General features: G+C 38.0%; 1 protein-coding gene across 3 annotated transcripts in view; it reads right to left on the reverse strand.

The window, feature by feature from the left end:
* The window catches only part of LOC120630892 (macoilin-2), a 34,203-nt gene extending 10,056 nt beyond the window's left edge, over positions 1-24,147 (reverse strand). For 2 of the 3 annotated variants that reach the window (XM_039900228.1, XM_039900226.1), the window contains exons 1-10: positions 23,908-24,147; positions 18,329-18,470; positions 17,332-17,458; positions 15,326-15,486; positions 13,205-13,315; positions 10,279-10,434; positions 8,414-8,582; positions 1,842-1,970; positions 1,414-1,577; positions 511-683 (exon numbers count right to left, since the gene is read on the reverse strand). In XM_039900228.1, the coding sequence (XP_039756162.1) occupies positions 511-683; positions 1,414-1,577; positions 1,842-1,970; positions 8,414-8,582; positions 10,279-10,434; positions 13,205-13,315; positions 15,326-15,486; positions 17,332-17,458; positions 18,329-18,470; positions 23,908-23,987 (1,412 nt within the window). In that variant the 5' untranslated portion in view covers positions 23,988-24,147. The remainder of the gene's footprint in view (positions 1-510; positions 684-1,413; positions 1,578-1,841; positions 1,971-8,413; positions 8,583-10,278; positions 10,435-13,204; positions 13,316-15,325; positions 15,487-17,331; positions 17,459-18,328; positions 18,471-23,907) is intronic. The other variant, XM_039900227.1, reaches the window with a different exon arrangement.
* Between the last annotated feature and the right edge of the window lie 172 nt (positions 24,148-24,319).

The following is a 24,319-nucleotide window of genomic DNA, read 5'->3' on the forward strand; positions in this document are numbered from 1 at the left end:
GTTATATGTCTATGCTAATCGTTACAACATTCATTATTTACGACACACTAACAAAATTACGTTATTTTGTAATATACGTCATGTTCGTTTATATTTTATTGTCTTTTCTTGTTAGTCATTTTTAATCCGTGATACGATATAAGCAATTAATTAATTCTTTAATCGAAAAGTTACCATCTCATATTTGATTGGTCAATGTAATATTAACGTTTTCCCGCGCTTTCACGTTCGCGGGGAGATCGAAAACCGAAAATTAGAGCAAAGGATGGTAGGCGGGGGATGGTAAGAAAATTTGATGGTGAAGGAGGTTAGCGATAAGAGCTTCGCAATTATATTGTATTACAAAATTAATGAAATAGAGATACCGAAAAATGAGAGATTCACTTAGTCCTTGTTCCATAGCTAAAGATTATTGATTTTGGTATTTATAACATAAAACTTAGCAACTGAGAGTTAGAAATCACAAAATGCTTGATATACACGCAGAGGTCTAGTAGTGCGCAAACTCACTTGTTCTGCAGTTGCGCGTGCGCCTGCCGTAGCTGCAAGTGGTCCGCGCGGCGAGCTCGCTCGGCGGCGGCGGCGGCGGCCAGCGCTCGTTTCGCCTCCGCTTCGCTGCTCTTAGCAGTGCAGAGCTCGGCGCGTACTCTTTTTAGCTCTTCGCTTAGTTCCCTCGACGAACGCTGGGAATCCAACACAAAGTTCCCTTTACATTTTTTTTTCGAACCGAACTTCTTCAGAATCGTGATTTGAAACCGGATTAAACGAAAATCCATCACGATATAGAAAGTAACACACATGTATGGGAGAGTATGAGATAGAATACATGAAACATTTTGTTCACTATTTTAGTTACCATGAAAACAAAATAATATGTAGCTAGAGAAACCAACACATAAATGTAAAGGAGAGAATGAAATAGAATAAACATTTTGTTTCCCATTTTAGTTACCATGGAAACTGAATATATGCAATGTAATATTTTACATTTATATATGAAATAATTTTAAGCAGGTAAAATATAATGAATCTGACATGTAGCCTGAACACTCCTGATACTCACTTCTGCCGTGTGTGAAATTATTGCACAGGATTTTTTCCTTTATTTAAATTAAAGTTTAAAACATACACAAAACATAATGCGCCATGCTTACAAACGAAACAGTTTTTTCATAAAAAATTTTAAGTACTAATAATTTGAGTTGAGTGTTTTTTTCACAAATAAGTATCATTGTTGGAAAATGTCAATTTTTTATCCTACAAAAAGTAGTTTTTTTAATATGCAATTACTACCTACTACTACTACTACCTCTGGCTTAAACCTCCTACACATAAAGGTAATAAGTTTACTAACGGAGCGGTGGTGTTTTCGTCGCTTGATAACGCTCCTTCTAACCCAGTTTAACAACTCACCAGTTCTTTTTCTTTTTGCTCCCGCTCTCTTGTTTCCCTCTCTTTTTCTTCTTTCTTTTCTTTCTCCCTCTCTCTGTCCTTATGACTATTAGAACTATCTTTATTACTTTTGACAGATTCTTTTGTACTTTCTAATTCTTTATCTTTAACTAATATTTCTTTTGCTGAAATCAATTAAAAAATCTGAATAAAACTGTTAAGGATTTCATAGTATAATTTTTTATAAAGACCCAAAGACAAATCTGCGGTTTGGTACCACGCCACTTCGAAACGCCGAAAAATGCGATACGAATAATTGCGATGCGATTTCTTTCGACGATCAAGCCCACTGAACTTATATTTTTGTGGGTTAGGTAGTTAGTTGTAGGTTTCAGGTTGAGTTCACTATAAAAAACAATATTATTTATATAAAAAAAGATTGCACTCACTTTGTTCTGTACTCTTATGGCTATCACTGCTCTCCTTATCTTTATCTTTATCTCTATTCTTGTGTTTCTTCTTCTCTTCTCTTACTGTACTAGCCTCTTTCTTTTCACACTTTGCAGACTTACCACTACCTGTTGAGCAAGAAATTAATTTCTTAGTTATGTATTTTAAATGAAATAACGCCATTAGCCAAATATTGTCCTACTGATTCTCAATGAACTGACTGACTTTGCCATTATAAATGTATAAAAACCATGCCCCTTTGAAGCGAAAGGTGACAGTTAATCCACAAACAAAAACACTCCGGAGGCATTTTGACGTCAAACAAACGTTAAAACTAAAAATATCCTAGAACTAACATAAAAAATTTGTCATATGTCATAATTGAAGAAGACTGACAGAGAGTTAGTAATTTAAGAGAATAATTATTCCAGGTAAAAACCATATGTGCAAAATATGACTGAAAACAAATTTTGAAAGCATTCAGTAGTTGATTCAGTTGTTTTAGCGTGAATGGTTAACAAACATTCCAGCATCAAAATTTTCACATATAGCTCATTTGAGACAAGAACGACATAACTATAAGCTATACAAGTACAGAAATAAATCTAGTTTCCGCTACAATGAGGACATTTCACGAAGATGTAATATTAAGGGTGGGAAAGAAATATAACGTTATATTTTTTTATTCCTCTACAAGTTTACCCATAACACAAGCTACGATTACTTTGTGGCTAGATGGCGATGCTGGAAAGTGATGATGCAGTCTGATATGGTAACAGGCCAACCTATTAGCGGCAGTTCTAATAAACCCCTAATCGGGTTCTAAGCGACATCGTACCGGAACCTTGAATCACTTAGCGGAGAGTCTTTCGTCGTCGTCGGTAGTATAGTAACTAGCCATGGAGGCCGTCAAATATCGCTATTTTCCAAAGTAAAAAATGGTCCGTGTAAAATTTTACATTTAGAAACGTGACCATCATTGTCGCAAACAAGGGATACGTAATATTTATGTAAGTAGTACAAATGGTACAAGTTTTTTATGCGTGCAAAATATTGCAATACAAGGTTATGATAATATGTACATTGTACACTTGTATAAACAGCTGCATTGTTCTTGAAAGACATAATATCTGTTACTAGGCGGTCTTGAGCAAGAAATAAACCATTCCTATGTAATATATTTTTACGAGCAATTCTTTTATATAGGTATGTATATAATATATAACCTGAATCTCGGAAACCTCTAAAACAATTTTCATGAAATTTAGTATGCAGGTGGTTTCAGGCGCGATAAATCGATTTAGCTAGGTTTCAATTTTAGAAAACGTCGTTTTACCCGTGTTTTCAGACATTAAAATACTGCTACTGGTCTCGGAACCAGGAGGCCCCGGTTCAAGTCTAGATGATTATTTTGTCCCTTTCGTTTACATGATCGGTATTTTTTTAAATTAAAAAATTCCGGGTCAGGTCACGTCATCCAGGTACTTAATTTTATTAAAGGTCTTTTTCTTATATTTCCTTTGAAGTTATTTATATGATTGGACGCAATTATATCTAAAGAATACTTGTCCAATTAAATTTAGTAATAGCCCAGTGGGTTGGACGTCGACTTCACTTTCGGGGAGTCCCAGCACCTCTGACTTTTCCAAGTTATGTGCGTTTTTAACAATTAAAATATCACTCGCTTCAACGGTGAAGGAAAGTTCTTTTTAAGTCGTGTGAAGTCCACTAATCAGCACTGGGTCAGCGTGGTAGACTACGGCCTTAACCATTTCTCATTGTGAAAGGAGACCTGTGTCCTGTAGTGGGCCGGTAAATGGTTGATATGATGATGGTGAGAGCGTTTTGTGACAAAGCTCGTCCGTGGTAGTGCTTATATCTGCTCAAAGCAGCTTTGCTGAAGGGCGTGTGTCGGTGTAACAGCTTCGCTTAAGGTTAATGGACATCGGGCGTTTATTGGCGATGGTTTTCCATTTTACATCAAATTCTAATTCAAATTCAAAATTTCTTTATTCATGTAGGCTTATCACAGGTTGCCACAGTAGCATGCGAAAGCGTTCCTGTGGTGTCTCGGTATGCCGTAGACGGTTCCGCTGGGTTTTAGTGGGTATTCTGGTCTCGTGTTAGCGAGTACCACATACCCTTCCGCAAACAGGTTAGTTATTTCTTTCTTCTGTCTCCTGGAAGAATGCGTCAATGCATTTCCCAGCGCAAAAAAAAAAAAAAAAAACTGAAACCTAAAGCTACGAGGGTTCCAAACGCGCCCTGGTCTAAGAAGAGGCCACAGCCAATTTAGCTGGGTAATTTTTATTTGTTATCACCATCTCACAGTAAATTAATATTAGCATCAGGTTTACCATCTGCTTGTTCCTTTATTTATTAATGTTTCCGTTAGAAGAGACCTCTAGTTCAATGGACTGGTAAGATGATGATGCAGATGATTATTTAACCATAACAGATTAGCGAATTAAAATATAAACCAGTGATATGGGGTATTTCAGAACCTACATACAGTTAAAACGGGTTGAACTTGCGTTATGCAAATTGTTATCACTATATAATGCATCACCGTAAACTGTTTTGTTAAAGTCAAGAGCAATGTTTTCCACTGTAGTTTATCTTATACTCGCTATAATATTGGTAGATATAATTTTATTTTAAACGTTCCGTTATCAGTTATTGTTGTTAAAATTTTATTCAGTGAATAAAATTTTAACAAAATATACGAAACGTTATTTTGGTTTAGACGGATTGATTATCGTCACGGTTTTTAAGAACTTTCTGTAGTTATGTTATGTTAAACGCCGTTTATGAGTTGTTTTTTATTATTTATTCAGTGAATACCTAATTTCGGTTTAGACAGATTAATAAGGGTCACTGTGTTTTTATAAGAACTTTTTGTAGATATGATGTTAACATTCTGAATCAGTTGTGTGTTTGTTTTGGTGTTAGATATATCAATTGTGGTCAGTGTGTTTTTTCAAGAACCTTTCCTACAGTTATTACTCTAAATTGTTTTTAATTCTATGCTTTCAACTAACCATGTATAAAAATGTTTTTAGCAAAATGCAGCAGCCGTTTCAGTACGGGTAGAGCAAGGAAAATTGAGAGGTGAACAAAAATGGACAATCACGGGAGACAAATTGTATAACAGTTTTAAAGGAATTCCTTATGCTGCCCCACCAATCGGCAAATTCAGATTCAAGGTAATCGGTATCGAATTTAATAAAAGGCATCACAGGCACTTATGAAGCGTTCATACATTTAAAATGTTACACTAATGTTAGTGATGGTTATAACTGCATTAATTAAATTAAACCTAAAGCTAGGAGGGCTCCAAACGCGCCCTGGTCTTAAAAGAGCCCACAACAACTTAGCCAGGTTTGTTTTTGTTATCAACATCTCACAGTCAAGTGAGTGAGTTAATGTTGAGCTATGAAGTTAGAGCAATTTATACCTAAGCGTTTTTATCATACACGTAATTCTTCATATTAAAATAGGATTTTTCTATAAGCTTACAAATTATATGAACTTTGAACTTATTGAGAGACATCTCAAGGATTTAATCTGGTAATTTGTTATAAAATAATATACAATTTCTCAATGAATTACTTATTTTATGCAGCCTAGTAAACTGCACTACAAGTTTATTTTTACTGCCAAGACTAGACTAAACAAACTAAAAAATTTTTTTAGGCTCCCCAGCCTGCACCGTACTGGAAAGGAATACGAAATGCTACAGAATATGGAAACGTGTGTCCTCAATATGACGTGCTCAGAAGCGCCTTAACACCAGGAAGTGAAGATTGCCTCTTCATTAACGTTTACACTACATGCATGAATCCCAGTTCACTTTTACCAGTCTTGGTTGTGGTACACGGCGGAAAGTTCATATGGGGTTCTGGCAACGACGACATTTATGGACCCGATTTTATAGTCGACAGTAGCGACATAGTAATGGTGACATTTAATTATAGAATCGACCATCTTGGATTTTTAAGTTTAGATACAGCTGAAGCACCCGGTAACGCGGGTATGAAGGACCAAATAGCGGCATTAAGATGGGTGAAGAGAAACATAAAAAACTTCGGCGGTGATCCGAACAGGGTGACCATAATGGGAGAGAGCTCGGGCGCTATGTCCGTTACCTACCTTGCATTATCACCGATGTCCCAAGGTCTGTTTCAGAGGGTGATATCCATGAGTGGAGTGGCGATAAGTGAGTTCACTGTCGCATTTGAACCCCAGCGTAGAGCGTTTGCACTCGCAAAGAGTCTTGGCTTTGTAACAACAAACACTACAGAACTATTCGAATTCCTGCAAAGCGTACCCGCTGTTGATCTGATAAATACGAATACACCTATCGTAGCGGCCGAAGATTATATAATACCCGTGAAAATGTTATACAGTTGGCCAGTTGTGGAGAAGGATTTCGGACAGGAAATGTTTTTAATAGAACCACCGGATGTATCTGTTAGGAAGGGGCGAAGTAATGTGGATATGTTCTTGGGTTTCACCTCGGGTGAAGGAGTGTTCTTTATTCCAGAAATCGAAGAGTTTCCCGTAATCGAAAACTTTGATAGATATCCCGAAGTTTTAACACCAAAGGATATTTTATACCGCAGCATGACGGAACTACACTTAAAATTGGCGGATTATATAAAGGAATACTACACTGGGTCGAAACGTATGTCGTTGAATACAGTACCGCAAGTCGTGGAATTCGTTTCGCATTCCTTCATTTATTCCATTATCAGTTACGCTAATCTTCTATCGAACTATAGCCCGAACGATAATATATACATGTATGAGTTCACGGGTATGTCTGAGAGGAATAAGTTCAGCCAATTGGGCACAAAATACGGAATAACGGGAGTATCACACTTCGATGATATCATGTACGTGTTCAATGCAAACTTATTTAATTTTCCGCTGAACAAGAATGCTACTTCGTACAAAATGATAAGACAGATGTGCAGCTTACTAACAAACTTCGCGATGCATGGGTGAGTTGGATTGTTTTTTTGAAGTGAAACTTCTTTAGAATCGTTGTGATTTCAAACTGGATGCAACGGAAAAAACGACAGGTAAGATACACAAATACAAAAATGTGTACGATGAAGCCGGGCAAAGAATGAGACAGAAATATACATACTATTTTATTTGATTTTTTCCTATTTAAGTTACTAAGGAAACGGAATAATATCTAGATAAAGAAACAAACACATTAATGTATAGGACAGAGTTAGATAGAAAACATTATAATTTTTTTTTACCTATTCTAGTTACCATGGAAACTAAATAATAAACCTTACATTTATCCTAATAGTTCTGATACTCTACATCCACCTCAAATCTCTTACTTTTAAGAAGTTACACTTCCGCCGTGTGTGAATAAATTGCACAGGATTTTTATTAAAGTTTCAACGCTAGTAGTTGTAAAACAAGTATTAATAAAGATCCTTTTGAAACAATCATCATATCAACCCTCTACAGGGTACGGATCTTCTCCCACAATGAGAAGGGGTTAAGGCCGTAGTCCAACACGCTGGCCCAGTACGCGCAAAGATTTTATTTAAATTTCGAAGTATGTTATTATTCATAAAAATATTTATCCTTCATCTCAGTACTCATAACAAAAGCTCCGCTTGCTTTGTGGCTAGCAGGCGATGTGTGTATTGTGGTATATTTATTTATGTATATTTTTTATAGGAATCCAACACCTGATGCATCACTCGGCGTCACCTGGCCCAAATACAACAAAAACTCTCGGGAATACATAGAGATCGGAGAAGACTTGACTCTCAGCGCAAATCCAAGGCAAACAATGGTGGATTTCTATGATTTCATATACGAAGTAGCTGGTACAAAAAAATTATATTGAGCTGAATAAACTGTTGTTTTATAAAAGAGGATTTATTATTTTCTTCCTAAAATTTATTTATTAGGCTCACTCTCAATAATGTGTTATTTATTGTAACCTTACGTACGTACGTTATTTTTTTTATTCCACTACAAGTTAACCCTTGGCAATCTCACCTGGTGGTAAGTGATGAAGCAGTCTAAGATGGTAACGGGCTAACCTGGTAGGGAGTATGGTAGTTATAGCCCTAATAGGTTTCTACGCGACTTCGCACCGGAACGTTAAATTATAATAATAAATGGGAAAGTGCGTTTGTTCTTCCTTCCTTAACGTCATATCTAAGGAAACAACAGACTTTATTTTTGACATAAAGTTAGTTTAAAAGACAGGGAGCAACTTTTGATCCTGGAAAAATATCAAATTCCAGGAACATTTATACCAAAAATCGTCCTTACCTATTTGTATAGTAATAATTGACGGACCAAGCAGATGGCCCACCTGATGGTAAGTGGAATACCATCGCCTATAAACAGAGAAACACTTCGCAGGGCGTGTGAGGAGCACGTCCTGCAACATGCCGCCTTGTGCCCACCCATTCGAGGCGCAGTTGTAAAGCAGTTGACCGGAACACAGCATTAAAAAAACATGTATGAGATGCGAGTAACTGGCTAGTATATGTCCTCGTGGGGCGTATTCGTAGTGGCTCACCTTTACTGTGTTCTAGTCTGTCGTCCTGAGAGGGCGCGCCGGGCCCGCCGGCGGCGCCGTTGCTGTGTGCGTGCGCGCCCGCACTCGCCTGCGAGTTCGCGTGCGCGCTCGCCTGCGACTTCTCGCGAGCGGCCGTCTGCTGCGCTAAGTGCTTCTCTAACTTCTCTAACTGCAAAATTGGATAATGTAACGTGGAATATATAAGAAGAACGATTTAATTGAACAGTTAGACGGCTTATATTTATTGTAAATATTAATTTCAGTTTGTAATTCCCTAGAAAAATATATTTTTCGTTGGTTAAATTAATAAAAAAAAAAAAGTTTAATTATTATTATTTTATTTCTTATTATTATAGTATTAATGGTTAGACCAAGCAGATGGCAGACCTGGAAGAATGTGGAAAACGATAAACGATATAGGCGATGGCCTATAAACAGAGCAACACTTCGCACGTCTTGCCAGGTATATACAACGTGTTACCCGGTATCAACCAACCTGAGGCGTAGGTGATAAGCCCCGTGTGCCTATAATAACAACGGCAATTACACGCTTCATACCGGTATAGTTGAAACAATGCTGCTTGGCGCCAGAAACAATTAAATAAGTATTTTGTGATTTCAAACTATCAGTTGCCAAGTTTTTTCTTGTCAATACCAAAATCAATAAGTCTTTAGCTATCGAACAAGGACTTAATAAAGCTCTAATTCGACTATGACATCACGAGCCATGATACCCAGCGAGCGTTTTCGCGGGAAGAGTTTCTTAAAATATAATTTGCAATTTCAATTAACAAAATCCTTAATTTCTGCAAAAGTAAGATATTTTTTTGATATAGTGTATAGTTCCAAACATAAGGGCAGTTTCAGTTTTATAAGCGCATGCATGTTTCCTCACGCCGCGCTTAAACGCACATAACTAACCACCTATTTGTTTTCTTTGTTTGAGTGGTGTACAAATAAAGAGTATAAATAAATAAATAACTCCGTAACTTCACAGAGGCTGGGGATCGAACTCGATCCCCCGAAAGTGAGGCCGAAGTGCAACCACTACGCTAAATTATATATACAACGTGTAACGGAATTACGACATACTGTTGAAGGGTACATAAGTACATCCTGTTCTTATATTAAATCAAAAGAAGCATATTTATTTTTTCATATTAACAAACGAATTCAAAACATTCTAAGGGTTTACTTTTATGACAACCCTATTGAAGATAAAAGACCGAAACGTGCATAGCCCGCTACGCGATGCGTACCTAATAAAGTTACAGGAGTCACTTTATATTACTTTTGCATGTGATATTAGGACTGTATCTGATTTCTTTCAGTGCAAAACTAAAATCTCAATAAGTTCAAAGTTTATATAAAACGTAAGCTTACAGAAAAATCCTATTATAATATTAAGGATTATTTAAACGATAAAAAAGCTTGGGAGTGAATTGCTCTAGCTTCATAGCTTAATATAAATTTACTGGAAGATGGTGATAACAAAAAATTAATTTACCCGGCTAAGTTTGTTGTGGGCTCTTCTTAGACCAGGGCGCGTTTGGAACCCTCGTAGCTTTAGATTTAAGTTGGCGAACGAAGTTATCACCATCTCGTTAAAATTATGTAAACAAATATGTATCAACGCTTCATAAGTGCCTGTGATAGGCCTACATGAATAAAGAAATTTTGAATTTGAATTTGATAAATGCAATGGTTTACTCAAAAATTATTAGCGTTTCGGTTTCACAGAAAAGTCTCAAGAGATAGTAAATAATGTTCCTCTAAAACCTCTGAAGTATTATTTCGGTTTTCATTTACACGTTGTATATATATAGATATGCTAGTCGTGCTGAAGGGGACGGATAGTTTCACACCTTAACATGTATGGGATGGTCGGCAACGCACACGCCGTTGTGGTCGCGTGCGCACCTGCGACGCACAGAGCCGTTCATATGCCGTGTGTCGCTCGCCGCGGGACTATATTGCTCTGCGTCCGTCGCTTTACTATCCTCTTTACTACTCTGCCCGTTCTGCAAAGATAATCACATTGAACTACGACAGTTTAATTCAATGAATGAATGAACGAATACACTGTTATTGCACTCCAAAGAAAAGTATAGATATAAACATTCTTAAATTAAAAAAAAACTGTACTAGTGCTACTTTGGGTTACATTATTGTTGATTTTTTAATAAACAGCTCGTCCGTTTTCGATAAAATTTTAATAGGATCACCTGGAAAGTATGCCCTTTAAAAGAAAAAAGAATCTTTCAAATCAGTTCAGGCATCTTCCAGTAATTTGGTGACATACATATAAAAAAAAGATTCCGACGAATTGAGAACAGACTCCTTTTTGAAGTCGGTTAAAAAAAGAAAACAATCGTACATTCATTCATTCATTCGATAGTATAACAATGTAGCCACACAATTTGGTTTATGAGAATTCAATTTTATCCTAATCTTCTCAAACATTTTTTGTATACCGAAGGATAGTACATCGCATCACATGCACGTGGTAAAATCTCAAGTATTAACATCAAGACAAGCAAATGTACAGGATGGCACATGGATTATTTTATTAATTAATAGTATAATTGAAATTAAATACTTAGTTTACGTCACAACAATATTTCATTAGGTATATCGTTTCCATTATTAATCATATATTCCCAATTTTGTAACGTTTTATCATCACACTTTACTTTTCAATTTACTCATTTAATTATTTCAAATCCGAGCTAAGTTTCCTTTTCCCGCTAATCGATCTTGTCAAACTCGCGTCTCCGCCAGAGATAATATATTTTTCTATGAGAATCTAGTAAAAGCCATTAACCCAAAGAAGCAGAAGAAAGGTTATTATTATATTTAAAATACACTATGAATATACCATCAATGAGTATACAAACTATGATTTGTTTGAAATATATAATGTTATCATCAGTTTTATTAAAGATACAGTGCTGCTTTTACACAAAACATCGTTCTTCGTTCATGTCCTAACTAAACAATCAAACTGTTTTTTCAGTAGGGCAGCTAATATACAATAATACGAGTCTAATGTACACATGCCTCGTTGGTTTGTTGGTTAGCATGTTTATTGGTTTTAATCCTGAATTTGATAGGTGTTGTTTTTCCTGTTTAAAGAATTTTCAACACCCTTTCGGAGTTCGGAAATTGGCGGTATCAACCCCCGTGCCTCGGAGAGCACTTTAAGTTGTCTTAATCAGCTGTTAATAACCCGGACCGACGTTAAGTAATTAACACTTGACTTGTGACAATAGTCGTTAAAGCCCACCAATCCGCATTGGAGCAGCGTTGTGGGTCTATACTCTAAAACGGTCTCTGCTATGAGAGACACCGCCTTGGCAGCTTGGGACGTTCATAGTCTGCGGATGATGCTGATGAATGGCGCATCATAAGTGCCGTCTATCGACCTATTTGAATAAAGAAATATTTGACTTTGACTTACAGTTCTAATAAAGGCATTCATTCGTATTGCTAACCCATGTGACGTCATTCATGTTCATCACACAAACATTTTCCGGCTGTGAGAATCGAATCCACAGCCTTGACTCAGAAAGAAAGGTCGCCACTGCGCCAATCGGCCGTAAAAGAAAAAAAAAGTCAAACGAAGTCTCAAAAGTCACTCAGCGAGCGATGGAAAAAGCTATAAGAGTATCTGTACGTGACCAAATCGGAAATGAGAAGATCCGTAGAAGAACCAGAGTTACCGACATAGCTAAGCGAGTCGCGTAGCTGACGTAGCAAAGTGGAGAAAGGATGGACGTTGGGGTCCCAAGTTGCTGAAATGGCAGCACTGGTAAACGCAGCGTTGACAGACAGATGACATCATGCACATCGCAGGTAGCCGCTGGACGCAAGCGGGACTGTGTGGGAACGATAAACTCTCATTTTGCACACGGGAGGAGACGCGCGGGGGGGCAGGCGAGACGGGTACATCGCACGGTCGCGGCGGCGAAAGGCACTCTCAAACGGACAACCGACGACGCGATCAACGATTTCCTAGACAATTGTTCTCAATGTGTTATTCTTATTGTAATCAGCTTTATATACATTCCACTTATATAATACACATCAAAGCGGCCGTGAAGACGCCAATAGGCACACCTACGTCCAGCAGTGGACGTCTATAGGCTGATATGATTTAATCGTCAGTGGCGTGCATAGAGGGTATGTATGGGGTATGTAGGTGGTATAAAATGAAGAAAACCTCAAGTACGAGTTATAAAAAAGACTTAAGGATAGTTGTTAAGAGTTATAAAAAGTCTACCTTAAGTATTTAAAATAAATAATATAATAATCTTTATTTAATAGGACATTTGTCCATATCGTGTTAGTAACACAATGTAGTTAAACCTATGTTAGTACATAACAACTAAAAAATACCTTATTCTATACACAAAATTCCTTATAGTCTAACTGAGCCACCCCTATAGCGCGTGTGCACACCATCCCAGCACCCCAGAGAGAGCAGCCAAGCCTGCATGCCAGTGTACTGAGGAGGGTGTTGGTGCTGCTCACGAGCCTGTTCATCATTGACGCACGCTTGCGGATGATCGCGTAGAAATCATCTACCCCGCAAACATCTCTGACGCGCTGCAGCGTCATGGCTTCTTCAACACCGCCCTCAGCAAGCACATTGTTGTACTGAACTCGCACTGGAGACTTTCTTTTTTATAACTCGGACTGGAGATTTTCTTCATTTTATATCGTCTGCATACCCTGTGCATAACCTCTATTCACGCCACTGGTCGTGCAGTAGGATAGTGTGCGGCTGACCTGTTCCAACGCGGATTCTGGCAACGCGTCTCGCAACAGCTGGAAGTAGAACTCGTTCTCGGCGCGGACCTGCCGCTGCCGCCGCAACCTCAGTCGCTGGCCCACGTACGCCTGGACACAAGCTTCACACTATCATCAATAGCCCATAGCAGTCCATAGCTGGATCACGGGCCTCTCCCAACGGATCCCTCGCCTATAATCACTACAGCCACAAGGGTTGGGTGATGGGTTGTTAATCGCAGTATTTGATAGCAGTGAAGAGGACGCCGGTGATTACTTACGGATCTGAAGCGTGGTCGGTAACTATGGGCCTCATAAGAATAAATAAACAAATATACTGCGACAATACACACATCGCCATCCAGCCCCAAAGTAAGCGTAGCTTGTGTACTTATGAATTTTATGATAACTGATGAATATTTTTATGAAAAATATACATAAATACTAATGATATACAATTAAACACCCAGACACTGAAAAACATTCATGTTCATAACACAAACATTTTCCAGTTGTGTGAATCGAACCCAGCCTTGACGTACCGACAGAGTCGCATGCCTACTGCGCCAATCGGCCATCAAAAAAAAAAGTCAAAAGAAGTCTCAAGAGTTACTCAGCGAGCGATGGAAAAAGCTATAGGATCAAATCAGAAATGAGCCGATCTGTAGAAAGTCTATAGAGTTACCGACGTAGCTCAACGAGTCGCAAAACTGAAGTGGCAATGGGCGGGACACAGCTCGGAGAACCGATGGACGTTGGGGTACCAAGGTGTTGGAATGGCGACCCCGCACCGGTAAACGCAGCGTTGGTCTATCCCAAAACAGATGGAGACGACATCAAACGAGTCGCAGGGAACCGCTGGATACAAGCGGACCAGAATCGTGGAGTTTGGAACACCCTACAAAAGACCTATGTCCAGCAGTGGACGTCAATCGGCTGAAGTGATGATGATGATGACAAAGTTCGCTTATTCTGTTCTTAGTTTTATTCCCTTAGTCGCCTCGTACGACGCGCAAAGAGGTGCGGTGACAATTGTATTCGGTTCCGCCGGCACACGGCACTTTAAATAATCATTTTATATTTTTGTTATTATAAGAAGCGGTGATAGCCCAGTGGGCAGGACTTCGACTTCACTTTCGGGGGGGCCGAGTTCGAATGCCAGCTTAAATATCACTAGCTTCAACGGTGAAGGAGAACATCGTGAGTAAACCTGCATGCCTGACAGTTCTCCATAATGCGCTCAAAAAGTGTGGAGTGGAGTGGAGTGGAGTCCACCAATCCGCACTGGGCCAGCGTAGTGGACTACGGCCTTCACCCCTTCTCATTGATGATGATTTTTGTTATTTGACAAGACTGCAATCTCAACTGGTGGTAAATAACGATCCATTTTTTTAGTAGTAATTATTTATGATTAGTCGATAGACGTCACCTGGACGTGTTCCAGATCTTGAACACGTCTTAAGAAGAGCCGCCTTTTTTTTTATTTTTTATTCAAGATAGGCTTGCGCTTGACAACTATCATGCCAGATGTAAAGCAATGATGCGGTCTGAATTGGAACGCACTTGCCTAGAAAATGGCTATTCACTCTTGCCTTGAGGGCATTCAAATTGTATGTATTAGGAAACATCGATGCCGGAAGCGCGTTACAAACCTTAGCGGTACGTCGATGAAAAGCGCTTCGTACGTATTTCCCTATATAGATCCATCTACCTTAGGCGTAGGATTTCAGCCTTATGTGCCTGTAATTTAACCGACAAGCACGCCCTTCAGACCGGAACACAGAAAAGCAGCTTGACGTCACAAATTGTCATTACGGTATTAGTATGGAGTGTGGTGACGGCAGATCAGAATACAGTTGTCGTCCCCCCTCCTCTTCCCGCGTGTGTCGTACGAGGCGACTAAGGGAACATAACGGAGCACAAGCAGCGTCCTCCTTGCTACTACTACCATATACTGCGATTAACAACCCGTCTGCCCAGCACGGTATTATCGGCCAACCCTCCCGATGGACGAGGCCTTTAGTCTAGCGGAGGACTCATAAAGGCTACTGATGAAGGGATAAGGTGGGTAACGGGATTCTTACGTTACTCGGTATGGTGTTTAGTCAGTCAGTGTCGTACCTTAACGCCGAAGCCGAGCGACAGGGTCGGGTATCCGAGACAGTGCGCGGCGAGCGGCCGCCACAGCTCCAGCGGGCCGGTACGCGCTCGCAGCGCGCCCTCCGTGTACACGACCAGGCAGCACAGCGCCACCGTCGGCATACACACGCCCTTGTCTGCGACTGGTGACCACGACATATCACAAACATCATTTAAATCATCGACACCATCATCGTCACAATTATCGTCACAATCCGCATTAAGACAACGAGACATGACCTAAAATTTAGCCCTTGACTGCACTCTCACCAGCAGCAGGGCTAAGGCACAGGCGGGAAACAAAATTGATATCCACCAATTATATCCCCTGCACGGCTAGCGTGAGCAGGAGACAATTATCTCCCATGGGAAAGGATAACAATTTATCTTCTCCCACAGCTTTATTAACTCTCAGAGCACTGGCGCACAAGTTGAAATATTATCGAAATAATGAATGTGCAATAAAAGCAAGCACGCACGCACACACAATTATGTGTTTTTTCACATGCTGCGACGAATAAATTTTTAATTTGATCGTTTTTTGATCGATTAGTCTTAATAGTTTTCTTTGTTTCTTTACGTCTTGTTCACACTTTTATGTTACTAAATCCGAGACCGTGCTATTTCAAAATGCTATGTTTATGTAATCTTTGTGGCCTTAGATTTAAGTGAAACTATTTATAAATATATTTTTATTGTAACGCTGTTGATTACGAATAAATAAATAAACGGGGTCTCACATTCCATGTTCGCGTGCTTGAGCAGGTGGACACGTTAATTATATACCTTGTCAGGGGATATTTTGGATATTTTGTCTCCTGCATATGCTAGCCGTGCTGACAAAGGATATATTTATCGTGAACACCTGCTTAACCACGAGAACATGGAATAGGCGAAGTTTAGCCCCGTTTATTATTTGGATATTATTTCGACTTGTGTACTGTGCGCCAGCGCTCTGAGAGTTGATAAAGCTGTGGGAGGAGATAAATTTTTATCCTTTCTCCGGGGAGATAATTGTCTCCTCTCCATGCTAACCGTACTGGTAAAGCATAATGCAGTCTAAGATGGTAGCGGGCTGGGCTAGCCTATTAGAAAGTATGGCAGCTGTATTTAACCAGTACCTCAAATAGGTTTCTACGCGACACCGTACCGGAACGCCAAATCGCTTAGCGGCACCTCTTTGTCGGTGGTAAGTAACGACGGCCTGTGCTACTAATTTTTATTTTATTAATGAATAAATAATTAAAATTATATTTGATTCACAGCCAATGTTCATAACATTGTGCAGGTGGGTATTTTGAAACAAACCCATGTTTATATCCATCGTCTGAATCTTACACTACAGTCTTGTATAAGACTCAGACGATGCAAAGGTACCTCATGGGGCAGTCGTTATCACACTACAATGCAAACACACAACATAATACAAAATATTGGTAGAAAAGATCGCGAAAATCATATAAATTTTTTTCTGCATCGCGTTTTTTTTAAAGTGACATAACCCGGTTAGCAAAATTACTAATTCAAAGTTGCCCAACCACAAACAATGTTGTTTAAGTATTTTTATTCGCGCTATTTTTTTAAGAATTTTTTTTAGCTGCTTTACATCAGCTGTTTGTACAGAGCGGATTCGCTACTATGTTCGCATCGAGAAAGCACAATTGTATACACATGCCAAATAATGCCAAAGTTTATATTAAGAGTAAGCAGTTGATTGTCAAGTTTTGCAAACTAAATTAAAAAAAGGTTAGACAGCGAACAATATTTCACCGGATTTATGAACCAAAAATTACTGGTAAATTAAAGCGGCACCGAGCCATCGCTTACAGCAGTATTGTTTTAAATTGGCAGTTTATTTCACAAACCTTAACCTCATACTAATAAGGACTATAATTCAGAAACAAAACATCAATAATATAAATAAAAACTGCTTTAAGCGATGGTAGTACCCTTGCTTACCTACTATTAAAAAAAAAAACAATACTCACATGTGTACCACACATACTGTACCCACACGTAGGTACTGGCTGAGAAGAATATATACTGTAGCGGTATGAAGAAGTAACATATGAGGTCGGACATAAACGCTATGAATATGAAGAATATGGAGAACGCCTGCAACAAGAGTAAAACCTTTAAATATGATGAAACGGTAGGTATTCATTTATAGCCTATAACAGTCCACTGTATTAAACTGAATTAAAGGCCTCTCCTAACGAGATGGTTTGCCCCTAAATGGGAGGGGTTTCTCTCCCCGTCATTTGGGGGTAAGGTTTCAGGGAGATTAAAACGATAGCTTTTGTTACCTAAACATGGCTTCACAACTAAACCGATCTTAGCGAAACTTTGTATATACAACGTGTTAAAGAAAACTGAAACCATTCTTCACAGGGTTTAGACGTGCATTAAGTCTCTGAGACTTATCTGTGAAACTGAAAACCTAATAGTTTTTGAGTAAACCACTGCCAAAGTTTTTACTGAAAGAAATCAGATACAGCCCTAAAATCACATGCAAAATTAAAATCATATGACTCCTGTCATTTCATTAGGTACAAGTCGCGTACCTGCGACCCTGCTTCCTGAGCCAAGGCCGGGGGTTCGATTCCCACAACCATACAATGTTTGTGTGATGAACATGAATCTTTTTCAGTGTCTATTCATATTTCTCATAATTCTATATTCTATATGTCTATATATAATTATTCATCAATCATCTTAGTACCCATAACACAAGCTACGCTTACTTTGGGGCTAGATGGCGATGTGTGTATTGTCGTAGTATATTTATTTATTTAATATTTTTGCAGGGTGACATATACTTATGCATCCTTCAAATTTATTTCTCAATTCGGTTACACGTTGTATATAGCTTGTATACTGGAGACGGGCAAAGGATACTCTTCAGCACAAGGTTTACGAGGAAAAACGAAGACGTCGCGTCGGGCCCAATAGCTCGCTAGCTAGTGTTCTATAAAGAATACTTACAACTCCATGATATTTAAATGAATCATAGATGGACCTCAACATCATCCAAAATGGCCAAAGGTATTCGAATCTGAACTCCAGCATGTAGTCCACCATCACGACCGCCACCCACAGCATTACAAATTTCAGGTACAGTACAGTGCTGAAACAGAAATTTACGTTCAGCAAACCTTAGCACTCATGTAGCCTTGGTACACGATTTGCTCGATCCCAATCGAGAGTCTTATCTGCTTTGTATTAAAGCTCACATTGGCCTACAATTCTTTAAGTCGGGATTTTGACAGAACGCTTGTAACACAAAAATCAAAACTACAGGATTCACGACTCTAAAACGACTAAAATTAGGTCCATTTTACTTTGAAGATACTGAGTTTGGTATGCGCTACTAATTCCATCTTCTCCCATCTACCCACCCAGCGTGGTGATTATGGGCAAACCCTCCCATTGGGTTTAGTCCAGGCTATTGATGACATTCCTCGTGCGGTCGGCTACTGATCTCAGAGATAGGCTCAAGTTATGGTCTGATCAGCAAGCAGTAAAATATAGTTTGAGTTAATTACCATCCCCTTATAATTTATAAGAAAAAGTACGTTTGAACACTTTATACGTGCTGGTCAGCCTGAACAAAAAAAAAAAATTTGATAGAAGTAAAGTAAGTGTGACTTTGCGGAATTGCATTAGATACGATAAATATAACGCTCAATAGCTATAATCCACAATGCAGAGTCCACGCACACGAGCCACTGTTCACAACCAAAAAAACCCGCCACCGTCATGATTTCTATATAATTTCTGTTTTCATATAATTTATATGGCGTCTCCGCATCTGGTTGACGCCGGTGCGGCGTCACCGGGAACATATCGCTGCTGCTCACCAGAAAATTTGACGGTGGCTGTGTTTCGTTGTTGTTGCCAGTAGCCCGTATGCGGGGACACTAAGGGACGATTTTTAAGTTTTGTAAACCATTACCATTAGGATTTAGTAACATAGATGTATTTCATTTAAAAACAAAAGGTTTTATGCTAAAAAAAAACCCAGAAGTGTTGACATCTCAGTGGGTAGGACTTCGACTACACTCGGCCCGAGTTCGAATCCCAGCACGTACCTCTTACGTTCCTATGTTATGTGCGTTTTTTAAAGAATTAAAATATCACTTGCTTCAACGGTGATGGATAACATCGTGAGGAAACCTGCCTAAGAGTTCTACATAACGTTCTCAAAGGCGTGTAAAGTTCACTGGGCCAGCGTGGTGGACTACGGCCTTAACCCCATTGTGGGAGGAGACCCGTGCCCTGTAGTGGGCCGGTAATGGGTTGATGTGATGATGATGATGCCAAAAAAAAAAACTAATAATGATGCCTGTATCTTGTAAATAACTGGGACTATATCAAACTAAAGTGCGGCCAATATATCTGGGATCAAATGTAAACAAACAAATGACAGGTCGTTCAACTATGGGTAAACCACATTTTAGTCTTCTAAAAAATCTAAAAATTAAATTTTACCCCTAAAATAATAAAATAACCCAAAGTTAAAGTGGATGACACCGCAGGGTACCAATAGTGCGCGTGAGTTAAACGTTTAAGTACTTGGTAACTGTTTAAGAGTAGTCATTAGAGTTAATTGCATTTCCCATAACAGGATAATTGTAATATAATGAAGTCGGTTCTAACAATAAGAACGACGATTTAATTATTAGTGGCATCAAACTGTTGACTTTTAAACGAACTATTTAATACTAGTATTTCAAATATAAACCGGTTCCATAATTATTTATGTACTAATTTCTAATAAATAAATAATTCATATAAATACTATAATATTATAGAGGCGAAAAATTTGTTTGTTTATTTGTAATCGTGTTTTAATTTGAACCGATTTCAATCATTCTTTCATCACTATAAAGCTATTTTATCCAGAAGATTCACTTAAGGCTTTACCTCACCAAAGGCAAATACCTGAAGAATGTCTTAGAACAGTGCGTGTTGGTGTTGATCTATGGCTCTGAAACGTGGTCTCTAACTATGGACTTCATAAGAAAGCTCAGAATAACTCAGCGGGCGACGGTGGCTTGGAGTATCGCTACGTGATCAAATCAGGAATGAGGAGATCCGTAGAAGAACCAGAGTTATCAACGTGGCAATGGGCGGGGTACAACAACAAAGCTCGGGAATCTATGGACGTTGGAGCTGGAATTTTTTCTCTATATCTTTCGGATTTAATTTAAAGAGGACCAATTTTACAAAGCTTTTATGTATGCCGCTTACAGGTTCTGGACCTGTTTGCCATGCCAGGGCGCCATCCATGATGTTACCGATGACCTGCATGCCCTGCAACCCAACGTAAAACTACCACATTTTTGTTGGCCAGGCTGTTCAAGTTTACCAGCTCAGATAAATTGTTTTGTTGACGTAGTTTCCGCACAATCTGTGACGGAATCTAGACTTAGTTTGACAGCCTTTTGTATAAACGATTACTTAGTATTATTGAAATCCATAATGTGATTTTGTAATTGTTATTGAAATAGTTCTGCGTGCCTATTGTTAAGGCAAAACATAATCTGAGCTACAACAATGTTAACCGCCTTTACATTTAAATATGATTCTATTGTGGTACCATTTAGCACTTTAGAGGTTTTGGGCCTTTATTTAGATAGCAATCTTTTGTGGAATTATCAGATTGACAAATTAACCCGTGAGGTTACAACGTGTAACGGAATTACGAAATACTGTTGAAGGGTGCATAAGTATTTTTCATAAGGAAACACCCGGTAAAAATATTAAATGAAAAAGAAGAATATATTACAAACTCTTTCAAAACATTCAAGTGTTTACTTATGCCAGACCTATTGAAGATAAAAGACCGACACGTGCATAGTACCCACGCTACGCGACGCGTAAATAATAAAGTGTCAGAAGTCACTCAAATTTACTTTTGCATGTGATGTTAGGGGCTGTGTCTTATTTCTTTCCGAAAAAAACTATGGGAATGGTTTACTTAAAAACTATTAGCGTTACGGTTACAAAGATAAGTCACTGAGACGGTAAAAATGTACCTCTAAAGCCTCTGAAGTATTATTTTGGTTTTCATTTACACGTTGTATAATCAATCATATTACGAGTTCAAAAATTCCCTTTCGGTAAAACTCGTCGAAAGGAAAAATTATAAAGGTCGTCCTGTCTAACAAATTGTCATTCGAGATGTTTCAATGGGACCTATATGCGCTAGCGCTATGAATTCAATGGCTAAAAACATGATTGGTTCTACTGTATGTCATACAGCACGGGATCAGCCGTGATTGGCCGGCAGTTAATCTGTCAGCATTGTGACTAGTGGACAAAACGCATGCATACGAGGCGCAATTCATAAGCGGGAGTGGCTTATGAGGTGGCACCGAGGCTAGGTTTTCGTTAGGGGCCATTTCTGGGCAATAGTAATTTTTAGCTTTTAAATATTTTTTTTTCGTTCGCCTGTAAAACTAAAATCGTTCTAATATCCAAGATCTCAAACTAAGTCTACGAGTTACGATCTTCTTGGTAAATAAGAAATACAATTATTTTATCGGTTTCAATCTTTGACCATATTTATCAATACCTAAAATGTTGAACTTAACGTGGCCGCCGAAAATGACGAAAAGTATGTCTTCTTTTAAACAGCAAATTCTGTCAATAGCCCATTAAATAATTTGGCCGGCGAGAACTGCAGTTAGCTACATTTTGGTGTTAGTAAAGTATAATTTTCCCGTCAAATTTGAGGAAGTAGGAGGGTAGCACAATTAATAATGGTGCAGCATGATGGACCAGGTGTAAGGTTAATCTGTGGAATTAAGTTTGTCTCATTTTTTGTAAAGATTTGCCTCCTACTTAAAATATCCCCTGTGTTACTTTTTCTTCCTTCTCTTAGCTATTCTAAACTTCACTCTACTTGGCACAGAATTTGACACATTCCAGAAATCCAGAGGAAATTAAACCCTCCAACTTCTCCAATGTAGGCCTGATTGAAATGGGCCCACATGGGAAGTTCTGAGCTAACATAAAAAAAATCTTATATTTCAATATTTAACCTCTTGAAACATGTGTTTTAATATTTTTAGTAACCTTTATTAATTTTCTTAAAAATGTCAGACTTGTTCAAACTTGCATCCACTATTTAACCCTGTTAAAATATAGCCTATAATTCCTCAATCAAAATAATAGCAAAAAAGGATTTTTTTTTAATATGAGTAGTAGTTCCATAGATCATAGTTTGTAGATCTTTATTATAGTTTAGATTATGAATTAACCATTTGTCTGTTGATTACAGCTTAAAGCAAAATATTAGGCTTAACATTGGTTTTAGAGTCACAAATTCTACATTATTTATCATATCTAGAATCTGAACATTTTACACTGACATTTCCGTACCTGATTTGCACCTAACCGATTAAAAGTATTCACTCAACTAGAACAGTTCTTATTGGATTATTTTTGGACCAGTTTATTTAGATTTGTATTTTTCAGTTAACAATTAAATAAAAAACATTGGATAGTCAAATTGAACATTTTTTGTTTACTTCTAGCTAAACCTAGCCTTGCTTCGCTTACTTGCTATTTCCAACAAAATGAAATTTATACACAACATTGCATTATATAATGCAATGTTGTTTTAAAATTACAATTCTTTTTGAGTGTTGCACATTAACTAATGATTTATGTACTGAATTCATTTATATATTTATTGTATACAAACTGATGCTTGCAGCCTTAAAGCCTTATTAATAAAAGTGGCCAACATGCACAAAAGCACTGTCTAAAACTTTTATTTCTAACACTTATTAGAGGTGTATTTTCCCATTCAATGCCATCTTCTTTATGTATATCCTGGTCAATAACCTTGTATATGCCTCTGACTATGGCATAGATAATGTTATTACAGTTAAACAGACACAATTTAATTGCATTCATTTTCGATAAATATAAAGTAACTATGAAGTATTGCAAACAACTAGTTATCTTCTTAAAAAAGTAGCAAGTATTTTTGAAATATATACACATAATTGAATTTCTTTAAAGTTACCACAGGCAGCCCAGCCTTGGACAACTAACATATATATTAGAAATGTTTAATGATATTGTTAGTAAACAACATTATAAAAGGGTTAAAAGAGTTTTGATATTTTAAATGGGAAATTTAAGGTTTAAATGAAAACAAATCAGGCTGAACCCACAACAAAGCACAACCACATATCTAAATTAATGCTATGCCAAGAGGTATGTTTAAATTATTTTGAAGCTTTCTACAACTTTATTAAATGTAGATTAATAACATAACTTGGGTTAAGATAAATTGTAGCACATCTGTGTCCGTCTTAATGCATTATTATGTGTTCAAACACGTGTTATCTGCTTCTTTTGATTATTTTTCCGCCACCAAGATATTTAAACTTCGTAACGCCAGATGGTTTACAACCCACACATTCCTATACCCCCGGGATTTAATTCTCACTTTTATAAATGAATTAGTTTCAGTTTCATCAAATGCAACGTTACAGGGGTATAATTAATGTTCTTTTGATCAGAAAAAGCATTTAAAAACTCACTTTCCATAGATTCCTTCGGTGATTTTTGTGCGCTTTATAGGGCGCCGCATCTTGCCGGATTCGGCATTTCGCCTCTTCATATTTTTTCCTCGCTGTATTTGTCAAGAATACAGGCTCTCGGTTCACAACACTTATTTAGGAAGCATTTATGAAAATAATGCTCCGAGGATAGTGGTTTTGTTGTCAATCGGCCTATTGTCGATTTACGAGGGAGATGGGTGAAATAAATCAGCGGGCTCTTTTGCGTTCACTCGCAAAATTGCATAGACTAGAGGGTTTTTTTTTCACAGACCAACTTTCAAGTCGCGACCTGTTTATTTTCCTATCAGTGTTTGACTTTGACGGTTTGTTGGAGTATACAGCTCTAAGAACAATTAATTACAAGTAGAAATAAAGTAGAATCAGGATTAAA

The sequence above is a fragment of the Pararge aegeria genome, chromosome 17 (assembly GCF_905163445.1).
Source record: "Pararge aegeria chromosome 17, ilParAegt1.1, whole genome shotgun sequence".
NCBI classification, from domain to species: Eukaryota; Metazoa; Arthropoda; class Insecta; order Lepidoptera; family Nymphalidae; genus Pararge; species Pararge aegeria.